The sequence below is a fragment of the Diabrotica virgifera genome, chromosome 9 (genome assembly GCF_917563875.1).
Source record: "Diabrotica virgifera virgifera chromosome 9, PGI_DIABVI_V3a".
In the NCBI taxonomy this organism is placed as follows: Eukaryota; Metazoa; Arthropoda; class Insecta; order Coleoptera; family Chrysomelidae; genus Diabrotica; species Diabrotica virgifera.
In genome coordinates this window covers 187,895,994-187,923,354 of record NC_065451.1, presented here as the reverse complement: position 1 = coordinate 187,923,354, position 27,361 = coordinate 187,895,994, and the positions used below count along the sequence as shown (strand labels likewise).

At 34.0% G+C, this 27,361-nt stretch overlaps 1 protein-coding gene across 1 annotated transcript; it reads right to left on the bottom strand.

The window, feature by feature from the left end:
• Positions 1 to 413: 413 nt before the first annotated feature.
• LOC126892597 (perlucin-like) lies at positions 414 to 25,573 on the bottom strand. Its single transcript, XM_050662164.1, has 4 exons — positions 25,424 to 25,573; positions 14,470 to 14,558; positions 7,328 to 7,436; positions 414 to 850 (listed from the first exon to the last, which is right to left on the bottom strand). Exons 1-4 carry the CDS (start codon positions 25,515 to 25,517, stop codon positions 507 to 509), a joined length of 636 nt encoding a protein of 211 aa, XP_050518121.1. The 5' UTR covers positions 25,518 to 25,573; the 3' UTR covers positions 414 to 506.
• Positions 25,574 to 27,361: the final 1,788 nt, after the last annotated feature.

Here is a 27,361-nt window from a genome sequence, read left to right as displayed (position 1 = left end):
TTTCCTCCCTTGTTATACAAATAGCTATTTTGCCATTTCGAATTTTTTCGCAATTATATTAGCAATTAATGAGTATATCAAACTCTGTAGTACACCATTTTAAAGCTTTTTCCATGCTCTCAAAGACGAAAAAAACCATAAGTTTCACTGTTTTCCTTTGATTTGAATAAAAAGGAAAAAATGTCGTTTTTGACACTAAATTGTTTATAAATAAAAATTGCCGCCACATCCTACGCAGGAAATAGTTACAATTTGTTTTTATGTCATTATTTTTTCATGTAGTGTGTCATTTTACCCCTTAAAATTTGTCATACTTATTTAATAACACCCTGTTTTTCTATGTATATACTAAAAAAGGAAAATGGAAAGGAAATGGTTAGGTTATGTATAGGATATAAACGAAATAATAAAACTTATATGCTACAACAGACTGTATTGATTAAGATTATCCACAGCAAACAGTTTCAATAATTTATCAAACAATTCACAAACATATTCCAAAGTATTTAAAAAAATGTAGTTTGTTTAAAGGTCATTGGTTCCAATTTTGATAAATCCAAAGGTACTGACTGATTGCAACTTTTTTCAAATTTCTCGACTTCCGCTAAGGTAGATCTAGCCTCGCAAAGTGGATGAAGACGGAATTCCTGATTGAGGTCGTTCCATAAAAGGTCTAACCCCTTTCTGTATTTAATCTGGAGAACATGTTCGTAGCCGTCAGCATTATCAGGTTGAGTGGGTTCCCAGTTAGTATAATTAACTGGTTCTCCCGTTGACAACCATGCCCATTTGTTGTTTGGATAAGTAGTTCCCGCTGTCCAAAACCAGAAGTTGCGTTTATCATGTCCTACTGTAAATTAAAAAAATAATAAAAATTTCAATAGGAAACTTGCATACAATTTTAAATTTGAAAACAATACTATAAATCAAAATACACTATACGGTTTCAAAACGTCTGTTCTGCTCGGTATAAATAGTGAACTATTTATACCGGAATGTGGTTAGAACGACCTGTAACGGGGAACGATGAAATGAGTGAAATGAATGTCGACAACGAATCAAGTAATCTGTTAACATCATCATCATCATTCTCTTTGCCTTATCCCTATGCGGGGTCAGCTTCCCTAATTTTATTTCTCCACACAATTCTATCTTGGGTCATATCAATGTTAATCCCCTTTACCAACATGTCCTGCCTTATCGTCTCCACCCAGGTCTTCTTTGGTCTTCCTCTCCTACTCCTTCCAGGAATCTGCACTTCAGCTATTCTTCGTATTGGGTGATTAACGACTCGACGTTGAACATGACCAAACCATCTTAACCTATGCCACACCTAGAGTTCCCCTAATATACTCATTTCTAATTTTATCCTTCTTTGTCACTCCACTCATCCATCTAAGCATTCTCATTTCCGCCACATGCATTCGTTGTTCCTCCTTCTTTTTCACTGCCCAACATTCAGTTCCGTACATCATAGCCGGTCTAACGGCTGTTTTATAGAATTTTCCCTTCAGCTTCATTGGAATTTTTCTGTCACACAACACACCACTCGCTTCTTTCCACCTCATCCATCCAGCCTTAATTCTACTGCATGCATCTCCATCTATTTGTCCATTACTCTGTAATACCGATCCCAGGTACTTAAAACTATGGCTTTTTACAATCAGTTCACCATCCAAAGATACCATTTTATTTGTAGTAAATACATCTTTAAATGAACATTCCAAATACTCTGTTTTTGTCCTACTAAGTTTTAAACCTTTTTCCTCCAGAGCTTGCCTCCACTGTTCCAGTTTTTGTTTTGAGTCTCTTTCACTATTTCCTACTAACACGACATCATCAGCATACATTAAGCACCATGGAATGTTACCCTGTATTTTCGCTGTTATCTGGTCCAAAATTAATGATAATAAATACGGACTAAGCACAGAGCCTTGGTGCAATCCTACTTTCACATGAAATTTATCAGTCTCGCCCACACCTGTCCTAACACTAGTCGTTACTCCCTCATACATATCCCTCACAATCTTTACATATTCACCAGGGACTCCTTTCTTATTGAGTCCCCACCACAGAATCTCTCGACGGACTCTATCATATTATGCTTTCTCAAGATCAATGAATACCATATGAGCGTTTGTTTCTTTAATTCTGTATTTTTCCATCAACTGCCTTATAATGAAAATTGCATCTGTTGTTGATCTGCCTTGCATAAAGCCAAATTGATTCTCGGATATTTCGGTCTCTTCACGTATCCGTCTATCAATTACTCTTTCCCATATTTTCATGGTGTGGCTAAGCAGTTTGATAGCCCTGTAGTTTGTACATTGTTGTATATCTCCCTTGTTTTTGTAAATATGTACTAGTATACTGCTTCTCCATTCGTCTGGCATTTGTCCAACTTCCACAATTCTATTAAATAGGCCTGCTAGCCACCTTGTTCCTGTCTCTCCCAATACTCTCCATACTTCCCCAGGAATATCATCTGGTCCTACCGCTTTTCCTTTCTTTATTTTTTGAAGCGCTTGAGCCACTTCCACGTTTGTTATTTTGGTGACCATTGCTGCTACTGTATCCGTTGACTCTACAGGCTGTCTGTCAAATTCTTCATTTAATAAGCTATCAAAGTACTTTCTGCATCTTTTTTTGACATCCCTTTCGTGAACTAGTATTTTATTATTTTCATCTCGGATACATCTAATCTGATTAAAATCTTTTGCTTTCTTTGCTCTCTATTTGACTATTTTATATATCTTCGTTTCGCCTTCCCTGGTATCAAGTTGATCGTATAGGTTTGAATACGCTTCTGCTTTTTTCTTTTGCTACTGCTACTTTCGCTTCCTTTTTCGCCACCATATAGTTTTGAAGATCTGTGTCGGATCTGGTTTCTTGCCACTTTTTATATCATTTTCTCTTCTCTTTTATTTTTCCTTGTACGTCGTTTGACCACCACCAAGTCTCTTTATCCTCAAACTTTTTTCCTGACGTTTTCCCAAGTATTTCAATAGCAGTATCTCTAATACTACTGGCCATTTTGCTCCAAATTGTATTAGGGCTTCTTTTCATGTTCCAACATATTTTTTCTACTATTCTTCTCCTGAATAGACCTTCTTTCTCATCTTATAGCATCCACCACTTGATTTTTTGTGGTCCTCTCCAATATTTTTGTTTAGTTTCGCTTTTTACTTCGATGTCCAGAACAAGCAGCTTATGTTGTTGGCTTACTGTATCACTAACTATTACCTTGCAGTCCTTGCATTCACGTATGTCTTCTTTCCTTATCATGTAGTAGTCTATTTGGGATTAATGTTGTCCACTTTTGTAGGTAATAAGTTGAGTTTCTCTCTTTTTAAAAATCAAGTATTCTGTTAACCCAGGTACTAAAATACCAACTGGCGACTCTAGGAATATATGCCAACAATGCATCTCAGATTACCCATCTAAAACGTTATCATTTTTGTACACTAATACAGATTATGGTATAAAACAAAATGAACAATATGAATGAATGCTATAAATCACAGGAGAACATAATGTAAAATATATATCAAAGAAAAAAGTTGTTTTGTCTTTCGTTTGGCCCATAAAGATGAATAAAATCGAGAGAAGATTCAAATTATAGTAGCCAGCCCAAAACGCTCCCTCATTGATCGTGACGTCATATCATTATGGCGTCATATCATTATGGCCGTTTGGCCTAGTCCAAACTAGTTTATCATGATGCGGTAGTGCTTCTCGTAACATTTAACATATTTTGGTTTCTTTATTTCTAGTGAATCTTTATTGTGATTTTAGTATAGAATTATTTTTACTTTAATTAATAAAGTAAACCAAGTTCCAATCACCTTTTATGTATTTATGGACTACAAAACCTGGGAATAGCTTACACCTTTATATAGCGGTCAGGCGCGGATACGGGGGGGTCAAAGGGTCTATAAACCCCCCTATTGTATTTAGTCTATAAGTATTTTTTATTATTTATTATTTTTTTCTGTCAACTCTAAACTTTAAGCCATCAGTAGAACACTAAATTAAACGACAACCGCTTCCAAAGAATTATTGAAAGAAGCAATAAAATCTAATAAAACCAGCCTTTTCTAAAAAATAAATTGAAGCCGCATTTGTTTGGGTACAGACAGATGGAGCCATAAACAACTGAAATATTTTTCTCAATTCAAAGAATAACAGAAATGATATCTTAAAATGCAAATACATTATGTACACTGGGTATAAACCTTACCTCATGAAAAGTCACGTTTCAAATTTCCGGTAGGTATAATAAAGATATAAAAATTTGAATTTTAATAAATAATCCAGGGGCGCGTACCTACCCATTGATGGCAGAAACGTTAATCTTAACACCTCGAGTTGGAAAAAAGTGACCAGTGAGATTAATATTCGTGAATTGTATTTGCTAGGGTTGACTAATAATTATTCATTAATTATTAATAGTGAATATGTCCAAACGAAAGATTCAAACCGACATAATGCAGTTCATAAACTGTATTGTATAAGTGTATATTTATATTTATTTTATTGCATTATATTTTATTAACTGCATTTTGTGCGAGACTGTTTTTATTAGATATCATTATTATTTACTATTATTCTGTCACTCAAAGTTAATTCATTGTTTTTGTACCATTCTAACGTACATAATATTCATTTATGCCATCATTTGACGAATTCCAAATTCGTCTCTATCTTCTGCTTTTCTTAAAAGCGTCTGTGTGTTAAACCCGATCCAGTCGCGAATGATTTTAGCCAGGGCATTTGTCGTCTGCCAGGACCGATTTTTCCTTCGATGTTACCCTTCATAATTAGCTATAACAAATCGTATTTATCATTTCTAAGTATTTGCCCAAAATATGCTGTTTTCCTCCTTTTTATGGTGGTCAAAGGTTCTCTGTCTCCTCCGATTTTTGCAACACCATCTCGTTCATAATATGATCAGTCCATGTTATTTTCAAAATTTTTCTAAGAAAACACATCTCAAATCTCAAAAGTCTCCAACTTTCTAATTATGTCAACATTAGCAGTCCAAGGTTCAGTAGCTTAAAAGAAGAATAGAGTAGAGTGGACCTTTTACCACTCGATATATTAGTTGCAAGTTGAGTCTTTGGTTACTCATACTTAGTAATTTACTTATCTTCAAAAAGGCTGCTTTTGATTGGTCTATTCTTGATTAAATTTCTGATTGCATATTTAGATTTTCCTTAATCCAGACTCCTAAGTATTTCATTTTGTCCATTTGTTCAGTATCTTCATTTTTTATCTGGATTCTTGTTAATATGACTTTACATTTCTTACTGATAACCGTAAGTTTTCTTAGATAAACTAGGATAACCTAGTTTTGTTTTCTTTATGTGTATTGTTAAACCAAACTGTTCCCAGTATCACAAATTGTGTTTAGTAGCGTATCTATTTGCTTTCCGTAAATCTGGTTTATAGTTACTTTATTCACAACTTGTAGAAACCATTATAATAATATATTTGTCTTTATTGTTATATTATTCCCGACCTTAGATAAAGATTTTTGTCACATTTGTCACTTCATATTTAAAATTGTGTATATTAATAATGATTTAATATTAAATGTATTTATGATAATTCCGTTTTATTTTACTTGCAACTACGGCTTGATAATACGGAAAGAGTCCCATCAGAGCTCAATATTTTTGATACTATAGGTATCTGGGATTATAAATATAGTGTATTTTATCGTTAGAGTAAGTGTGAGTCGTAGGTATGACTAAATCTGGAAAATATAATATTTGAGGTAAGTCTGACCCCCCTATTATGAATTTCTAGATCCGCGCCTGAGTCAATAGTTTTTAGTGGCCATTATTGACAGGTTTTACTGTAATATGAAATATGTACTATTGTGGATCAATCTATCAATCAAAGATAGAATAAAAATTTTATTTTTTTATATAACACGGGCACATAAATTTGATCCACCCTGTATATTGACTTGTAAATATTTATTAGAAGTTAGCTTGCACGTAAGTGTGTCTCTCCTTTAATGAGCCTTTCGATGAAGAATTAAAGACTTTTGTGAGTAATTAAAGTGAAAGGAAGATTTGTTTAGGATCATAATGTAAAAAGATTGTTTATTACGGGAAAAGTAGAATCAACAGGTTGAGGTAATTATTAGTTTCTAGAAAAATAGTTTAAAAGAAAGTTTGGAATTTTAATCTCTTTTTGTTTAACCCCGAGTAAATGTTGTAGAATCCCCCGAAAGTAATTATTATGATGGTAGGGATATTTTTGAAAGAATGACTGTTTGTTTTCGAATGAAAAGAGAGGAAGGTGGAGAGATAAATGTTTCTGATTGGCTAGGAAATTTGGAATGGGGAAAGAGAAGCTTGAAAGTTGAGACAGTTTGAGAAAGAAAAGATTATTATGTTATTGGCATCGCTGAAGAGCAGTAAACCTTTTCGTGGATAGTTAGATAGCAAGTACCAGTGGGTGTTTGATAGTGGAGAATAGAGCTGAAAAGTGGAACGAGAGACAGATCAAATTGAGACGAAATACCTCTTTGATTCTGTATTATTATGAGAAGGAGAGGAGAGAATTTTTGGAGTTTGTTTTTGTTGGAGAATTGGTGCTGGTGTGCTGCTAGATTGAAACTTGAGAACGGAGAGGGCTTTGATGGGTAGCCTAACATAGTCAACAAGGGAGAGCTGTTTTGGGTCAAGAGAAGACGTCAGAGTGAGTGAAGCAAAAGGTCAGTCAATTTATGTGAAAGATATTTTTATGTTCGGAAACTAAAATTTTGAGTAAAAGCATATGAATTAAGATTCCAATATTTCAAAACTTAAATAGGAAGTATAAGTAATTTTGCGATTACCTAAATTTGTTTGTTTAGCTTGTCTTATCAAAGTCATCGGGAACAAACCGATAAATTGTTATTTGAACTAGAATAAATTTGAGTGATAAAAATTTCATTCGGACAGCTGTGTCCACAGGTTTTAATTTGATCAATTTTTAGAGTATTGATTTTGATAATAAAAGACAATTCTGTATGCTTATTTTATATTTCTATTTAATTCCTTTTCCTAATATTTTTTCCCGATTAGAACCAACTAAGAGATACTGAAACCACGAGAGAAGATAAGTATAACATAAGATAATTTAGATATTTTTTTGTATTATAAAAAGGCACCCTGAGATGTTTTCTTAATATTTTTATATGATGTGTGACAATTGGATAATTGAGTAAATAATTAATTGTAGTAATCAAATAAAGATTAATTGATATAAAAGTAATAAAAAGTTGATCATAACAGTACATATATTTGGTATTTACAAAAAAATCACTTACGATCCCATTCCAGCCGAGATAGGATGTAATCGTTTTCTTCCTTCGATTTAATAGCAACTAAATCCATTTGATGAGCTTTACAATGTTGCATGGCTTTTAACCAAGATAACTGAAAATATCAAAAACAAGTTAATAAAGGTAAACAAGGTAATAAAAACATTATTATAACGAAAACTTTCTTTATAGATCTAGATCCCGCATACCAAAAAAAGTTGATTAAAAGCTGAAGATTTGTTAATAGCTTAACGCTGTCTAGTCGGATAAACTTTGATGTACGGGAACACTGGAACAGGAGAAGTTTAAATTGTGGAACGTTCCTGACAAGTTTATGATTGTGAAAATGAGCTGTTTGTTTTTAAGTTTATTCAATAGCAAACTTTATATAATATATGAAAAAATGTTGGTCCGAAAAATATCTTAAGGATTTTAATAAGTCCGACACGTAGAAAATGTCAAATGACAGGAATTATATGGTGTGGTAAATAGCAGTGTGATTTTGGCATAAGAGTTTAATGACAGGGTAACAAATCAATGGGAAGTTCCTGTTCCACAATTAAAACTTTCCGTTCCATTGTTTCAGAACACTGGAATAAAAACTATTCCAGTGTTCTCGTACATCAAAGTTTGTCCGACCTGACACCAGTTAAGCTATTACCAAATTTTCAGCTTGTTATTAATCAACTTTTTTTTAGTACACGGAATCGATTATTTACGTATTTAAATTCATAATATGGAAAATTGCCAAAAGAGCGCATAAGGAGCTTGAAACCAGTAAGGCTGTTTATGGCGCTCTCTGAACGAACTGAAATATGACGGGTATAGAATCAAAACTCGCTTTCTTCACCCATGGCCGAAATTGAGTTGTTTATATTTTCTGAATCTGTTTGTTGAAGCCTACAGGAATCCATACCTAGTTTGACTCAAAATTAGCTTTATCCAATATAAATTCAATGTTAAAAGTAGACTTTTGAATAAAACCCGTCTTTCTCCTATGACAGTTCAGCGTGAAACCCGTTTTTCTCCAACCGATCAATAGGAGGCGTGTACAGTTAGTGGAGGGGACCCACACAGATTGAATCACTCTATTTGCCTAATGCAACATCAGTGTTTGTTTACTTGTTTTATTAACTATTAATTTTTTAACTAACTATTTGAATAGTTTTTCCTTTTAAAATAAGTAGCATTACAGTAATATTTTTCTTATATTCGTAATAGATGTTCAAGTGACTCCTGCAGGACCTGGTAAAAAGGCAAGGAAAAGAACACCAATGCAAAATGAATGGGAAAATGGTAGAAAAAAAACCAGTAAGTTGGGAAAATTACGGATTTTAGGCATGATCTTCCAAGAACTATACCGTCATTGGAACTGATATACTACATTCGCTCTCGCGAGATTTTTTTTGAGACATTCGGAATAGGAAACCTACAACACAAAAATTCCTACCTCACACTGTTAACTGCTAAAATCAACTCAAATCAACTCAAATCAACTTAATCTTTCATTAAAAAAAGAAGAATTATTAGAAATAGTGGGAGTGTCTACTAATCTCATAAAATTTTGTGAAGTTTATTTCTACAAAATATTTTTATTTTGTACAATAAATAATTTTCTCATTTGCTACCAATACATTATAATGGTTTAAATAAATAAATATTGATTGGCGTAAGGTTTATGTTATTTTTATGTCTGTTTACTATTAATAATATATAATATGAGCAGGTGCGTTGGTTTTGTAGTAATTTCCAGTCACTTCTGACAACTGAATTTTTCAAAAAAGAAATTACTAACGTCAGTGTCAAAAAAAATCTCGCGAGAGCGAATGTAGTATAAGATCTGTTGTACCACTATCAAACTAATTGCTTTTGTTCTATTAAAATCGACAAAAAACAAAAGTTGTAAAATGCAATCTCCAATAAAGGGAATTGTTTCAAACTGGCTTTCTCCTAACGAGTTGGTTCCAAAACTTGCTTTCTGCAAAAGTTTGCTTCAAAACTCGCTTTCTCCTAACGAAAATGCCAATTTTTTAATTATTGACGAAAGGTGGATTTTACTCATTATGTAATATCAATTTCTACGGTTAAATTCTATAATATGAAACTTAAATCCGTGTGATAACTGTAATGGCTTGTTTTTAGCGATTTGTCACAAACGAAAATTTTGGAGAAAGCGTGTTTTGATTCTATACCCCTCATAAGACATCTTTCGGTTTCGTTTTACAGCAAAATTATTATTTTCTATTAGTCTTAATACTAACTGAGTATCGGGACCAAGTTTTCGTTGGAATTTTTGCCACGCTGTGCGCTGTGGCAAATAATGTGGCTGTGTCTATAATTTTTGTAAATTATAGACTTCCCCAAGCCTTCTTTGATTTCAGCATTCGGCTGGTTTGTAAATAACAGAAACCACGAAGGCGTTACAAGAAACTTGGTCTTAATAAAAGTTTAATTTTTATTAAAAATAAAACTTTGAATTGAATTATTAATGGTGGGGAGCCCAAGCGGGGATTTTTGTAATTACTCGAGCACGTCAGATTGTCACATGGTGAGAAATCTTGTACCCTGTAAATGTACCTCTACCATATATTGGCTCTTAATACGTTAATAGTTATATTGTGGGTAGATATGGAATAGGTGAACGTAATTCAAGGGAAGACCGCCTTATCCAGTTCTGCGTTGACAATGACTTGACAATAATGAACTCTATGTATAAGCACCACCCCAGAAGATTGGACACTTGGATCTCACCTAACGGACGACACCGAAATCAAATCGATTACATAATGATTAAACATCGCTGGAAAACATCTATTAGCCAATGTAAAATACGACCAGCGCTGACTGCGGCTCTGACCACCAACTTCTTTTTGCAACGCTAAAGCAAAAATTCAAGGCATGTGCTAGGATCCGAAATAAGAGGATATCAAAAATAAAAGATACATAACAATTTAAAAGCCAATGTAATGAAACATTCGAAAATATTTTACCAACTATCGCCACTCATGATTCCGAAAAGATTTGGTTATCTTTTAAAAATACCTTGATACAGACCTTGGCTGACTGCGAGGCACAGTCTAATGCCATCTTAACCGGACCAAAAAAAGTGTGGATGTCTGCAGATACTTTTGACCTCGTTGAAGAACGTAGAAAACTTAAAATTGCTGGAATCGAGAACCCTCTCAGGAATTCCCAGTACCGACAGCTATCTAGAGCTATTCAGGCTGCTTGTAGATGAGACAAAAACAAGCATATAGAGAAAATCTGCAGAGAAATTCAACTACATGCCGACACAAATAACACCAAAGAACTCTTTGATAAAGTCAGACTACTCACACGTAAATTCAAGCAGAAATCTTAGTCTATCAAAGATGATGAAGGTAATGTACAGACGGATTTGGACAAGGTTATTGATGTTTGGAGGGCGTATTGTCTTTATACGCCAATACGGACCAGATGCCAGCGGACACCCCGTTTGTACCTGACTGCCAGACCTCCACTTTCCATTCTCCTTCAACAGAGACACACCACACTAGTTTTGAATCTGAACCTGACATACTTTTTTCCGAGGTGGAATTCGCTTTAAAAAGACTAACAACTTAAACAAAGCAGCAGGATATGATCTCATTACTGCAGGCGTCTTGAAGCATCTTCCGGAATGTGGAGTGAAAATATTACATCGATTGTGTAATGAAATATGGCACACAGGCGTCTGGCCTGAGGATTGGAGAAAGACCATAATCATACCTCTTCATAAGAAAGGTTCAACAAATAATTCTAACAACTACAGGCTATTAGCTCTAATATCACACGCCAGTAAGGTGATCCTCTACATACTGCAACGGCGTCTAGAAAACTTCATAAGTTGGCAAATAGCACCTGAGCAGGCTGGATTTGTAAAGGGCAGAGGTACTAGAGAACAAATCCTTAATGTAAGAAACATCATAGAAAAAGCCAGAGAATACCAGATCTTGATATTTATATGTTTCGTCGATTATACAAAGGCCTTTGATAATGTTAGATGGGACAAACTATGGAACATATTGACGACAATGGGTGTGCCTAAACACTTGACTCACCTTATTAGCAAACTGTACCAAGATAACCTGGCATATATTTGAATGGACGGATACCTGTCTGACAAATGCACTTTGGAGAAGGGAGTACGCCAAGGATGCGTTTTATTTCCCTTATTATTTAACATCTATTCGTAGTTCATAATGCGCAGAGTCTTGGATGGTTGGGAGGGAGGAGTAAACCTAGGTGGTGTTAAGATATCTAACTTGCGTTTCGCAGACGACACTACACTTCTAGCTTCTACTCCAGAAGAAATTATTGAATTATTAAAAAAACTCGAGGTAGAAAGTGCTAAATTTGGACTCATGGTTAACTACAACAAAACCAAAATCATGGTTATTGATCGCCAACAACAGTTTCCTGAAACCCAAACTATTGCGGGATGCGAGGTAGTCTCATCTATGATATATCTTGGAGCTCTAGTTAACAACACAGGCAGTTGTGAACCCGAAATTAGAAGACGCATTCAACTAGCAAGAGCAGCAATGAGTGAACTAAACGGGGTCTGGCGTGATCGTCACATTACTATGACAAACAAAAAGAGACTCGTTTCAACTCTGGTCTTTTCCATATTTTACTATGCATGCGAGACATGGACAGTCAAAGAATCAGATAGACGACGTATTTGAAATGTGGACATGGAGACGCCTGCTTCGAATTTCATGGACGGCTCGTCGTACAAATAACTCGGTTCTGGATGAAATTAAACCGGATCAGCGTCTCTCCAGTACCGTTTACTCTAGAATTTTAATGTTCTTTGGTCATATCCATCGAAGTGATCACAAAATGGAGCGGTTGGTGGTTCAAGGAAGGCCTCAGACTCAACGCCAACGCGGAAGATCTCCACAGCGATGGGCGGACATTACTAAAAAGCTTCTCAACAAACAGTATACTGAGGCAATACATGTAACTGATGACCGCGACCAGTGGAGAAATATTATCAATCAAACTGTCCGAGCTGCCCAATTATGAACCACAACACATCTACTAAGATGTTAATGACTATGATGATGATGAATACGTTAAGAGGAGTTCGTTAAGGTGGGTTCGAAAAAAAATCTATCCTTAGAAAAATGAAAAATCGAAATCGTCAGATTAAGATAAGATAAGTTAAGTACATACAAAACAGTGTATATTTCAAAAATGTGTCAATTTGAGCGGGACGCAAGGAAATGGGTGAGTCATATACATGATGGTGTGGGGTCGTAGCAATTTCTGCTAAAAACAAGGGAAAGTTTTGTTTTAATAAAATATATGTAATTAAATAATATTAAAAACAAAATTTTATTGCCACTAGTTTTCTGGTAATACCTTCGTGATTTCTAAAATTTGAAAACCAACGAACTATTAGAGCAAAGAAGGCCGAGGGAGATCTAAGAGCATCTCACTTCTCGCCTGTCCAGTGCGGTAAAATTCCAACGAAAAATTGTTCCACATACTCAGAATAGGAGCAGCAGCAATATAAATAAATAATAATTTTGTTGTATTAAAACGAAACAAGAGCCCTCTTATATTTCAGTTTGGTTCCAATAAAGTTTATTGGTCCAAATAAAGTTTAATTTTTGATATTATTTATTTGTTTTTAAAGCAAAACTTTCGCTTGTTAGAAATTAAAGTGTTTTCATTGAAAATAAGCAAATATACTGGTAACTTTATACAGAGTGAGTTTTATGTATGGAAACACTCAATTATCTCGAAAACGGCTTGCACGATTTTTATAGATTTTGGCAGGTAGGGGTTTTCTAATGTGGCCGATATTATAGTGCTAATTACATTGTTGTCATATTTTCCGTTTTTCTGGAAATCTAATGAACTTTCTTATTTCAAATGGAATACCCTGTATATTTTTTGCGTTTTGAAGTTCTTAAGAAATACTGATTATTTTTCATGTTATACTCCCTATAACTAAATGCCATAATTTCGGAATTATTACCACATTTATTTAAAAAAAAATTAAACAAATTATAAAAATCAATTTTTTGACCCGGATAAATACAATTTTAGGTTGCTTGGACCATTGGGAACAAAAAAGATCTTTTGTAATTTTTCTCTAGAATTAATCGTTTCCGAGTTATGAACAATTTAAAACTGAAAAAAATCGAATAATGACGATTTTCAAGGTTCAAGAACACAAATTAACAATTTTATTTTTGAAACTGCGAAGTACCCAAATTCAAGTTCAAGCCTTATTTTATCAGCTACCGATAAGTAATTTGAGATTGTTTCATTTTAAAATATTGTTTTTTAGTTGTTAATGCAGCCCGATCGCCCCTCCTCTCATAAGCACTTCATTAAAAATTAAAAAGCAATGTTTTGGAATAAAACGAGCCAAAAAATCTTATAGCAAGCTATTAGAAGAAGAGTTGGGCTTGGATTTAGGTAGTTTGTAATTTCAAAAATTATATTTTTTACTTGTTTTTTGAACCTTGAAATTCGTCATTATTCGATTTTTTTCAGATTAAATTGTTTATTATTCGAAAACGATTAACTTTAGAGAAAAATTACAAAATACCGTTTTTGTTCCCAATGATCCAAAGAACCTAAAATAATGTCTATTCGGGCCGAAAAAATTGATTTTTATAATTTGTTTAAAATTTCTTTTTTAATAAATGTAGCAATACCTCCGAAATTATGGCATTTAGGTATAGAGAATATAACATGAAAAATAATCAGTATTTCTTAAGGACTTCAAAACGCAAAAAATATATAGGGTATTTCATTTGAAATAAGAAAGTTCATTAGATTTGCAGAAAAACGGAAGATCTGACAACAATATAATTAGCACTGTAATATCGGCCGCATTAGAAAACCCCTACCTACCAAAATCTATAAAAATCGTGCAAGGCGTTTTCAAAATAATTGAGTGTTTCCCTACATAAAACTCACTCTGTATGTGCTAATAACGGCGGAGTTGTGTTTACGAACGAACAGACAGACATAGATAATTCAGGGTTTTCACATTTTAATGTTGTAAAATGGGTAAAAACAACATTATATTGGTGATTGGTTAATATAAAATGGTAAACATCATTGGAAGCTTCTTCCCCCAAATAACTTGATAAAATGATTACCTGATGTTCATATCCAAAGTAATATACAACGTAATCTTTTCCTTGATCTGCAGATCGCTCATCTACTGAAGCTCGTGGTAGACGCCTAGCTAAAATATTAAATGGTCTATTATAATATTATAATACATTATACAGGATGTTGCGCTTAGTGCCGGTTTATGCACTGGGCGATTGGGGTGGAAGCCCAGGGGCCCGGGCCGCGGAGAGGACCGTAGGGACCCGTTCCTGTTATTATTAACACCTTGATGGACAGAGACGCTGTGCAGCGTCTTTTTTTAAAATTGTGTTGTGGCAGAACGCTGTGAAGCGTCCTTAACAAAATCTAATATCGTGGCAGAACGCTGTACCGCGTTATAATTATAATATAAATACATGGTAACACGTAAGCCACTGTCATAGAATACCTATCTATACCTTCCAATCTGTTACCCGTCTGGTAAATTCCACCTCTCTATTTCACCCCACCCATTTAAAGTATCTAACCGGCTAAGTCACACGCGAAGCTGTACAGCGTCGCCAGTTATATTGAAGTATGCGGTGTGTGTTGTACTGTGCCGCAGATAGTAAAACACGTGGTTAGGTTAGGTTGAATACGAGTTTTACTCGAAAAATGTAAGTAAAAAATAAATTTATTTAGTGTGATATTTTTGTGCCTAATATTTTATGTTATTATAGTAGGATGTATAATTTAAAATATATTATTTTGCTTTCAGATGGCGGACCGTGACCCGTATAAGAGAGAACAGCAGCGGTTGATTCAGCTGTATGACGATATTACGTCGGATGAAGAGAACTCAGATGCTGCTTATGAGGGAGAGTTCAGCTCAGATGAAAACTATGTACCCAGTGAGTCGTCTGCCTCGCAGTCAGATGAAAGTGAAGACTCTGATTTAAACGAACTCCCCGAGCTCTCCAATGTAGAGACGTCTAATAATACTCTTCACAATCCCCAGCAATATAATCTGCCAGAGGAAAGTGAAGTAGAAGAGCCCGACGCATTGGACCAGGATTCCCAGAAAATTATTCAGAAATCTCAAGACAGTATACCCCTACAAGCACTGCAGAATCAAAATTCTGATTCTTCAGATGACATAGATACAGAATGGGAGTTTACAACTGCAGATATACCAGATTTCAACTTTGATGAATCCACTAATCGTCTGAAAATTAATTTAAATGCAGAAGATAGTCCAAAAGATGTTTTTGAATACCTATTTACCGATGACATAATGAGCTATTTGGTGGAATGTACCAACAATTATGGAGAAGATTTAACAAGATCTAATAGACCCAAAACAAGGAATGCTCGAGATAATAGTTTTAGACCTGTGACTATCGACGAAATGAAGAAATTTTTGGCACTGTGTTTATTGCAGGGTCAAATTACAACTTCAAACATGCGCAGGTTGTTTTCATATGGAGATGTATTGTACTTTCATCCAATTTTTAGTTACATTATGTCAGGAAGAAGGTTTGAAAAAATATTGAGAACTTTAAATTGCTCTTCGAGAACCGCAAAACATAAAGAAAAGATTCAAGCATTCTTAGACATGCTTATAGCCAAATTCCACAATGCTTATGGACCGTCTAAAGAGTTGTCTTTAGATGAATCCCTCTTACATTTTCGTGGCAGGCTTGGATTTAGAGTTTACCTCAAAAATAAAAAGGCACGTTACGGCATTAAGTTTTATGAACTGACAACCTCCGATGGGTATCTTTTAAATACTGAAATGTATAGTGGGGATATTCAAAACGCTTCCGATGTGGGAACTACAAAAGTAGAAGCTATAGTTATGAGGTTGATGAAGCCTTACCTCATGAAAGGACACGAACTGTTTATGGACAACTTTTATAATAGTTCTATATTATCTGAAAAGTTATTAAGCTTAAAAACTCATACTAATGGAACTCTCCGGTCAAATCGCAGGAATAACCCCAAGGAACTTATAAAGAAAAAACTCAAGAAGGGTGAACATTTCTGGATGCGTAAAAAGAATGTCTACGTTTCCAAATGGCGTGATAAGCGCGATGTTCTTGTTATCACCACAAGAAATCACCCACGATTGATACAAGTGAAAAACAGATATGGCCATGAGAAAATAAAACCTGAAGAAGTTGATGTTTATAATCGTCATATGTCAGGCATCGACAGGTGTGATCAGATGACCTCAACTTATTCAACGCCAAGGAAAACGATACGTTGGTATAAGAAGGTAATTTTCCATTTATTAGATGTAACTGTATGGAACTCTTTCTACTTATACCGAAAATATTGTAAAAATAATTCCAAGACGTACAGATATTTAGAGTTCCGTGACAGTCTCATTAAATCCTATTTGAAGTTACCACCAGGTTTAGAAGCAAAGAATTTAGTTCGTCGAGAAAAACATGATAACAGGTTACCGGAAAATTCAAACTACGAGCCTGAATGTTTCACAAATGAAACAAACTTAGCAAATCATTGGCCTGAAAGAAATCCAGGCATTCCAAGTGCAAAATCGAATAAGAAAAAAGTGTTTTTGAAGTGTAGACTGTGTGCCAAAAAAGGTCAACGGAAAGAATCAGGATATAGATGTAAAGGATGTCCCCAGAAGCCTCCGTTATGTCCAGACTGTTTTGAAGAGTGGCACGAAATAACAAAAAATCAAGAATAATTTTTTAGATATCTTTGTATAAGTTAGCTTTATGCGTAAACTATGTTGATATAAATTAATATTTTTGACTTCTGAATACGTTTTAAGAATCATTATGTCTTTTTGGTTTCTTTAAATAAATATTGCTTTATTTAAATACGTTTTCTTAATGAAAAATATTTCGCTGATAGACGTCGAGTCACTGCATGTATTAGGTTGAAAACGACAATAGGCACAACGCTGTATGACGTCGAACGCATATCAGCGTTCCGCCAAGATAGACTTAATACTAGTCTTATATTGTGGCAGAACGCTGATAAGCGTTAAAACTTAAACAATATTTTCTGTAAAATTTTAATACTTGGAGTAAAATTTCAGGTCGCCCTAGTTATATTTCATCCTTTTGAATAATAATATCGACAAAAAGGGCACTGTACAAATTGACCATTTTTGAAAAACTTAGGTGTCCGTCAAGGTGTTAAAAAAGTAAAGTTCGCAAAATAATCTACATATTTTCCGAAATAGAGAAAAAGACGACGACATACTTGCGATTTCGAAATGGTCTGATTTTAAGACTGATAACTTTTTAAGAACTGTGATAACTTTTAAATCAAAATTAGTTATTCATTAGGAAATTGCAAAAAAATGTATCAAGATGGAGACAAAACTTATTATAGAGAATTAAATGAAAGCAACATTTATAGAGAAAAACCCCATGAAGGCAAAAAAATGAGAAATCGGCTAATATACGACGCAAGTGTTAAAGCTGTTTGTTGTTACCTGTGCAAATTATTTTCAATTGAAAAAAAAAAATTAAGTGATTTTGGATGTACCGACTGGAAACATTTGAATAGTTTGCTTCAATATCACGAAGACAGTAAATTTCATCTGAACTCTATGGTTATATTAATAACAAGATCATCATTCATTGGAGTTATAGACGCTGACTTAAAAAAGCATGAGGCACTCAGAGCAACTGTAACAGTTGCTTAACCCACAGCCCACAATTTTACCAAAACGCTTTTATTACATAGATATCCCTTATTTAAGTTTTTTCTTATACTTAAATAAGGACTAACTTTAATGTAATAAAAGCGTTTTGGTACAATTGTGGATTGTGGGTTAAGCCACTGTTGCCCTATGTGCCTCAAATTACTTGCTTCTCAAGGACTAGTTTTCCGTTGATCCAATGAGGATTTAACGAGTCGGCACAAAGAAAATTACTTACGTTGTCTTGTATACTAGGCTAAAGATAACTTCTTAGCCGAGCATTTACAACGGAATGCGAATAAATGAAAAGGTTCAGTTAGCTATCTGTCTCACCAAATTTGCAATGAATTTTTGGAAGTGATGAAAACAAAACTTGCAGAAACTTTTGAAGCTATAAATACTTTACTTAAAAATTAGGGATCCATCCAACCTATTTTTCCAATTAGCAATAATAGGGACGAAAAGTCAGCAGTTAAAACTGAAGCCAAACACTGCAGAATAAAACGGATATTTTTAAGACAGCTCTATTGACACTGATTTGGACAAAAACTTTGGAACGATATGTTAGCATTAATGCAACAAGCAAAACTTGAACGTGAAGAAACTGTGGACTTGTACGACTCAATTGGAGTAGAATTAATGACATCTATTTTGAGATTTGTTAGAGACGTAAGCAATATGTTAAGCAAAATTGAACTAGAAGCCAAAAATATTTTTTTGCGAAGACGAGGATATCTCAAACATATTCTATACAACTGACCTTAAAAGGACAAAGAAGAGAAAAACATTTTTCGATGAAGCAGGTGAAAGTGAAACAATTTTAAAGGGACAAGAAAGATTCAGAATTTATGTATTTAAAGTTATATGTGACAATACTACTCAAGATCTTTTAAAGAGAATTAAAAGTTACAAATATGTTAGATCAGCTAAGCAGATAAAAAAGCAGTCAAAACATCAATAATAATTATTAATACTTTATGCGTGAAATATAAAGAAGGTATTGATGAAACCAAAGAGAACTTGCATAATGAAATACCTCATTCTATAACTTTATGCCAAAAGTTGAATAAACATTTGAAACATTTGGTGTCATCTTATATGTAAAGGAAACATTTCCCAACATTTTAACCATCACGACAAGTTTATTTGACGAAACCAACTTCTAATGCGTCAGGCGAGCGGTCTTTTTCGCCTATAAAAAGAATAAAAATATATTTAACGCCAAATTTGGGTCAGGAAAATTTTATAGACGCATATCATTATTGCATTTTATAAAATGAAGACCTGGAGCAACTGAATTGTAATAGTATTATATGATAGATTGTTAATGCCAAATCAAGAAAAAAAGTGATCTAATTTTTGTCATATTTATTTTTTAGAATATATTTTTTTGTTTGTCATGTATTGTTTTGTGTAACTTTCTGTTTTTTTATTATGTTAAAAATGTATTTTTTGGAATATTTTTTAACATTTGCTATTCCTCTTGCATTTTGTTTAAATATATTGTATGGATTTAACAATAAACATTTATAGTTACTACATACGTTTTCTCGTTAAAACAAATTGTCAACGAATAACAATTAAGGGGACCCCTAAATATCCAGTGCCCAGGGCCCGAAGTTAGGTTAAACCGGCACTTGTTGCGCGACAACTTTTGACTAAAAGTAATGGCGGAACAGTAATTTTAAGAATCTGAAATTACAAAGTAGTTGTAGGTTTTTAATGACGATTTCCTGAATGTAGCACTTCCGGTTATACCGGAACTAGACTTAACTTTTTCACCTTAAAAAGAACCTAATATTTTTTATTTTATTTTCGAATTCTACATGAAATTTTAGATAAAACTTTTTCACAATGTTCTATACAGGGTGTTTTATCATAAATTAAACGAGGAATATAAAATATTTTTTAATTTGAAATTGCCCGTAGGCGCGCAAAAAATGAATACAAAATTCTTAATTGTATGTCAAAACATGCGAAATAACTACCTTATAAAACTCATCAAATTTTATTTTCATAATTTATTCGGTCTTAGAGCAATAAAAATTGATAGTTTGAAATAAAAATTTCAACAGCCCATATCTCGGAAATGAAGCACTTGCGGATATACGTTTATAGAGAAAACTGTCATTATTTTTTCGTGTAGTTAACCTTGGGTGAAAAATACATAATTGGCGCAGACTTTAATGCAAAAAATACCAGTTGGGGATCCAGACTCTCAACACCTAAAGGTAAAGAATTGCAGCATGATGTGACCGGACACAATTGTAGATGGCACTCTACTGGGAAACCCACTTACTGGCCAAGTGATGAAAATAGAATCCCGGACCTCCTACATTTCCAGAGGTGTAGCAACAAATTTTATAAAAGGAGAGGATGTAGAGGAGCTTATATCTGACCACTCTCCAATTCTACTAACAATTAGTGAGCAAATGATTACCACTGAAATGAAACCCGCGTTGACCAATAAGTTTACGGACTGGGTAAACTTCCAATCAGAAATGAATGAGAAAATTGAGTTCAGTGGATTTATTCAAACCATACAACAATTGGAACAATAAACCGAGCTATCTATGATAAACATCCAGCAGGCAGCGTAAACACACCTATAATCCAAAGAAAAAGAGTAGGAAACAATTACCCCAAAGAAGTTAGAGACTTGATACAGGAAAAAAGAATGGCTCGGAAGGTATGGCAAAGAACTCGAATTACAGAAAATAAAAATAAGCTAAATAGGCTTACACAACAGCTGCAAAGAGAAATCTCGAAAATTAAAAACGAATCAATAAATAAGTACCTGAGAGAACTAACGGATGATGAATGCACCGATCACTCCCTCTGAAAGGCAGCCAAAAAGATAAATTAGCCAGTTCAGCATATACCTCCTTTACGAAAAGAAAACAGAACATGGGCAAGAAATCCCAAAGAGAAAGTGGATGCATTCGCTGATTAATTAGAAAACATATTTCAACCAAACCCTGGTGAAACTCGTGTTGACGATGAACGAATAGCTACTGATTATGTTAACATACAACTGACTACTACGAAAGAAGTTCAAAAATTAATCAAGAACATCAATACAAAAAAAGCACCTGGGTTTGACCTGATCAATGGTGAGATACTAAAAAAATTACCTAGAAAAGCCATAGTAAAGCTTTCTATACTAATAAATGCATCCTTTAAGCTTAGATATGTTCCCATCCTTTGGAAAACTGCAGAGGTTATAATGATACCCAAAGTAGGACAAGATAGCCATGAATTAACATCATACAGGCCAATCTCCTTACTATCCATAATCTTAAAGGTGTTTGAAAAATTACTACTACGAAGAATGAACCATATAATTTAACAAAAAAAATATTATTCTAACACACCAATTTGGATTTCGTGATAAACAGTCCACAATTGACCAGATCCATCGAATAATAACTGAAATAGAGAAAGCATTTAAAGGGGACAAAATTTGTTCAGCAGTATTCCTGGATATCGCAAAAGCATTTGACAAAGTGTGGCACGTCGGTCTGTTAATGAAGCTAAAGAAAATATTTCCTATGCAACTCGTTGAAATATTGCAGTCATACCTACACCAGCGAACATTTGGAATTAAACTGGAAAAAGTAGTACTCTGAGTTAAAGCAAATAAATGCAGGGGTTCCGCAAGGTAGCGTTCTTGGACCAATACTATACCTATTGTACACATCTGACATTCCGGAGAGGGAAAACATCCAACTCGCCACATTTGCTGATGATACAGCAGTCCTGACAATAGGAGCAACTACAGAGGAATCTACGATTAACTTACAAAATGCAATTAATGGCATAGAAGGCTGGTTCAAAAAATGACGTATAAAGTTTAATGAACATAAGTCAGTTCATATTAACTTCACTAACAAGAAAATCAATAATCTTCCAATTATCCTAAACAACAACGTTGTTTTAAATCTCAACGTAAAACTAAAATGTAGGGAGCACGTTAAGAAGAAAACTGAACAGTTGAAGATAAAGTACAAAAATATGTATTGGCTAATAGGTAGGTACTCTCAACTTTCCATCCAGAACAAAGTACTAATTTACCAACAGATATTGAAACCGGTGTGGATATATGGCCTACAATTATGGGGCTGTACCAAAAAAAGCAATTACCGAAATTTAGAAACGCTCCAGAACCGAATATTAAGGAATATTGTATGTGCTCCTTGGTATGTACGGAATGACGATTTGCGTAGAGATCTTAAAATCGAATCTATTCCAAACGAAATTAAGAAAGTCGCCAGGAGACATGAAGAGAGGCTCCATAAGCATCCCAACCATGAAGCACTTCAGCTTCTTGTCAACGAACACCAGATGCGAAGGCTCAAGAGGACTAAACCGTTCGAGCTCGTGTAATGTGTGAAGTTGTGCCGGGCTTAGTTAGTGTTGTGCATTGTATTGTAGCCGCAACAAAGACGTGAGCAATTAGTGAAAAGCAGAGTCAGTGCTGTGCTGTGTAGACACAACAAAGAAGTGGGCATTTCATGTAAAAAAAGCTAGGATGGACCAGGTGACATCTAGTTTACAAACATTTTTAGGGAAATTAGGTTAAAGAAAAAATACTGATTAATCTTTTAGATTAGGTGTATTTACATTGTTTAAATAAAAAAAATAATAAATTTCGTGTAGAATTGCCCCTTGAAATTGAAATTTTTCATATTTATTTACTAACATTTGATCGCTGATATTTCCTACAGGGTTATTATTCAAGTTAAAACATAACAATTGAAATCTAAGGCTGCTACTTTCGATAAATATTAACATTGGTCAGTGTATTGTGATACAATACAAAAATAATGTAAAAAACGTTTTTAATTTCCATTGTATCTTTTGTGGCGTAAAATTGTTATAAATACATTATTAATTTAATAAAATTTTAAAGCCAATTTTTTAATACCAACTTTTTTCTGGTTTCAGGTATGTTTAAACTGAATCTAACAAGTAAGTTTAAATTTTTAATTATAAATCTATTTTTAATTATAAATATTCTGCCAAAACGTAATTATTTCCAGTGTAAAGACAAATACTTACAAAGTTAAGATAATAATATTAAGACACTGCATGTTAGTAGACCAAACCAAAGAAATTAAGACACGTATTGAAATAGCACGTGCATCATTCATTAAACTTAAAAAGTTTCTTTGTTGTCGGGATATAAGGTTAGAACTACGCCTAAGGATGCTTCGATGTTACGTGTTCTCTACTCTTCTTTATGGCTTGGAAGCGTGGACGTTGAAACAAGTCCATTTTAATAAGTTGGCCGCCTTTGAATTTTGGTGTTACAGAAGAATCCTACGAATATCATGGATTAAAAGAATGTCGAACGTGGAAGTAACTAGAAGGATAGGAAATCAACCGGAAATAATACTAACTATCAAAGGACGAAAACTTGAGTACTTGGGACATGTGATGAGAGGGCAAAAATACTCATTATTACAACTTATTATGCAAGGCAAAATCCGAGGAAAGCGAAATGTGGGAAGACGAAGAACATCCTGGCTTAAGAACTTACGGGAATGGTTCGAATGCAGTAGTGCAGAGATATTTAGAGCGGCAGTCAACAGGGTCCGCATTGCCATGATGATTTCCAACCTTCGATAGAAGATGGAACTTAAAGAAGAAGAAAGCATGTTAGTAAGGTATGCAAATATAACAGATATTAAAAAAATTATCAAAATCCATCAACTAGAAACGGAGATAAAGAAGAAAGTTAAAATATTTTGATGCTATTTTTCATTTTTTGAACGCTTGAATTTTTAGTTTCCCCCTCTACTACACGGTCCGACTAATCTGAATTTCAGCTTCATTTTTAATACAGACAAACATGTTCTTGTTCTTCTTCTTCGTGCTATTATGATTACTCCTGTCTGTCTGCCTCTTATTCTGTTTCTCTAATCTAATCTATCTGGTCCCATTCGGTTTACATGTTCGTTCCAGTTTTTCTCCTTGTTTTTATCCACCCGTTAGTTAATATTTTGAATTTTGCATTGTTCGTGTATGCTTCTCTTACTTTGTCTGTCTCTTAATGATATGCCCGCCATTGATTATAGTACTTTCATTTCGACATTGTTGATTTGTTGTTTAGTCTTTCTTGTATCGGTCCTTTTCTCTTCTGCATATGTTAGGATTGGTGTTATTGTTGTCTTGTATACTTTCATTTTGCTTTCCGTGTTCAGATAGTTTCCATATGTTTTTTCGGAGGCAACGACTTACTCTTGCTGCTTTTGCTGCTTGCCTTGTGGTCATTATTGTATTAAATAAGATTAAGTAATTTTATTTGCAGTTTATATACGACTAATAGTAGCTATATTAAATGAATTGGAAATTGGAAAAGACCGTAAAGACTGTTTTTTTAATTAATTTTTTTAATTAATTTTAATTATTATTTATGAATATAGAGGTCGCATAAGATTGTGGATCCTTCTTTATAATTTTAATAAATGACAGTCTTCCTCAGCTGTTCACGTGGGCTCAAAATGGTTTGACTCAGCCATGTTGTCTTTTTAATATATAAAAGAATTTAGATGTGAATTTATTCATTTTAAGGGGTTGTTATACCCGATATCTGTGACTTTTGCCCAGTTTAGCAATTGCTCTTCTATGAAGGTTTTATAAGAGGACGTAAGGTTTTCACTCATTTTTTTTATAAAAAAAATCTTATCTTAAATGTCCTTTTAGGAAGCTCTGATGATGGCACGTTATGTGTTGAAAGTACTTAGCTGATAATCAAAATTTTTTACACACTATCAAAAATTTTTTGAGAATGTACGCGTATTTGCCGTTTTGGCCTATATTAAATGTGGCATGCATTACTTGAATCTAACTTCAACCCGTGAGTAATGACCCTCTGAGTAATGAAGTATTTAATCACGAATAAAGTAATGGGTGTTATTATCTATTCAAAAATAGTGAATAATGAGCATGCTTTTAAACGGTCGTAGAAAAATGTAATTACCTACTTTAAAATTGTCAAAACAAATTGGTAAAGTAGACTTAATGGTAAATACAAGGAAATTGACTTTACTAAGTAACAAGACATTTACTCAAAACACACAAACACACACTACTCATTACATCTGATTGCTAAATCAACCTTACCATGCCAATGGCCTTAGTTGTCGAGGCATTTAAGCTACCTTAACAAAAAAATAAATAACGTCACTATGTCGACAAAAAAATACAAACCATGCAAAAAGATTAATAAAAAATGGTAGAAGTCCATACTTTCAAGTTAAAAAGTGGCTAATAATTATAATAAATCATTAAGTAATTTAAAATGTTTTATATTTTCTATTACATACCTGTATATATCTGGGCATTGTCCATGTTGACATTGAATAAAACAAATAATACAACTAGAATTTGTTTTTTCATGTTGGCTAGCTTTGATATCATACGAGAACCAACTACAAATTCTGTGTATGGGTATCGGTCATATATTTATAGTCCCCCTTAAATAACCATAACGTTTTTACTATACAAGGAGATCCGATGTTCATATAGTCGACAGAATTGTTGCTTGGGATAAAATCATGAAAGGAAATGAATATCTAGAATCTAGAAGCTCTAAAAACACCAACTGAATAGTGTTTTAAGTATAATAGATCAATCAGATTGATATTCTATGACTTCATGAAAGCTTTCGTTATCGTGAAATTGCCGGCAGTATCGAAAGCGTTAAAACAAATTCGAGTAGCCAAATAGATACGCTACGTTGATAAAACATACATTGTTACCATCAGTCAGCCAATAGAGTCCACTGCTAGACATAGGTTTTCCTCAGTTCTTTCCAGTGTTCCCTACACTGGGCCGCTTGTAGCCAGTTTCCGGCTACTTGTTTTATGTCGTCGGTTCATCTAGTCGGTGGTGTCCTCGGCTTCTTTTATAGTTTCTGGGCCACAATTTCACGACTCGTTTTGTCCACGATCCATCTTGTGTTACAGCAAAGTGCCCTTAGTTGAGGCATTGAAGCACAAAAAAGGCCTTACTGTCGATTTTTAGAGCAGTAAGACGGATTTTATGCAGTTTGGTGCGTTGGATTCGTTAGAAGGTCAGGAAATTTTGTGAACTAATGTAATGAATAAGAAATTTGAAACTGCATTTTTGCATGAGAAAAAAGCATTTCAAAAGTGCATTTTAAATAGGCAATTATTATAAATTTGCAACTCGGTAAATACCGGGAAAAATTGACTCAATTTTCTTACTCGGGGGTTTTTGGGGTCGCTGAAAACGAATATGAAGTCGGCGAGAGTGTGCAAACTACCTGGTGCCTGCAGCGGGTATAATAAACGTCTTCCTCTGGAGTATTGTGGTAATTTATCATATAATTGGCTTAAACTCACTACTCGGGGGTTTTTGGGGTCGCTGAAAATGAGTATGAGGTCGGCGAGAGTCTGAAAACCACCTGGTGCCTGAGCGGGTGTAATAAACGTCTTCCTCTGGAGTATTGTGGTAATTTATCATATAATTGGCTTAAACTCATTACTCGGGAGTTTTTGGGGTCGCTGAAAATGAACATGAGGTCGGCGAGAGCGTGCAAACTACCTGGTGCCTGCAGCAGGTGTAATAAACGTTTTTCTCTGGACTATTATGGTAATTTGTTAAATATTTGGCCCAAACTTGTTATTCGGTGGTCTTTGGGGTCACTGAAAATAAATATCGCAACGATTAAATTCAAATTTCATAGGATATTTTGATAAACATGATTATTTTGTTCAGGATTTCCATTTTTTTTTAATTTGGCGCTTAAAATTATGTTGGAAGTATTGATACATTCTTGACTAATTTCATGTAGGATTTATTGCCTTTCTGTCTCACACGTTTGTATACACTAATATAACGGTTACACTGTAAGTAAAACAGAACACGTTTTTTTTCTTATTTTGTTTTCCTGTTATTTAAATAATTTATTATAAAGAAGTGTAAGAAATATTTTTTTTTATTTAAATTAACGTGTCTCAGCAACGCACACCATTGACACGGTTACAAAAGTAAGAAGTTGTAGTGGGGTTCCATTTAAGGTTAAATTAATTAAGTTGGAATTATGTTTTTTACTAAAATTAACTATTTTAGATTTTTTTTATGAAAATTTAAATCCTGTTCCTTTTGACCAACTCTGGATATCATTTAAAGCAGTTTGAATTTAGGCGCAAGTGGATGATGTGGTTTTGCCTTGAGAGAAAATTACTAGATTGTCTGCGTATATTGTATATTGACTGGAGGTCGAATCAGTGTGCCAA

Bases quoted from the DNA above. Each gene is read 5' to 3' on its own strand.
- LOC126892597 (XM_050662164.1), bottom strand. From the start codon at position 25,517: ATGATATCAAAGCTAGCCAACATGAAAAAACAAATTCTAGTTGTATTA. The intron at 7,437-14,469 runs GTAATCATTTTA...TGATATTTTCAG, and splicing joins ACTTTGGATATGAACATCAG to TTATCTTGGTTAAAAGCCAT. The intron at 851-7,327 runs GTAAGTGATTTT...TTTAATTTACAG, and splicing joins ATCTCGGCTGGAATGGGATC to TAGGACATGATAAACGCAAC.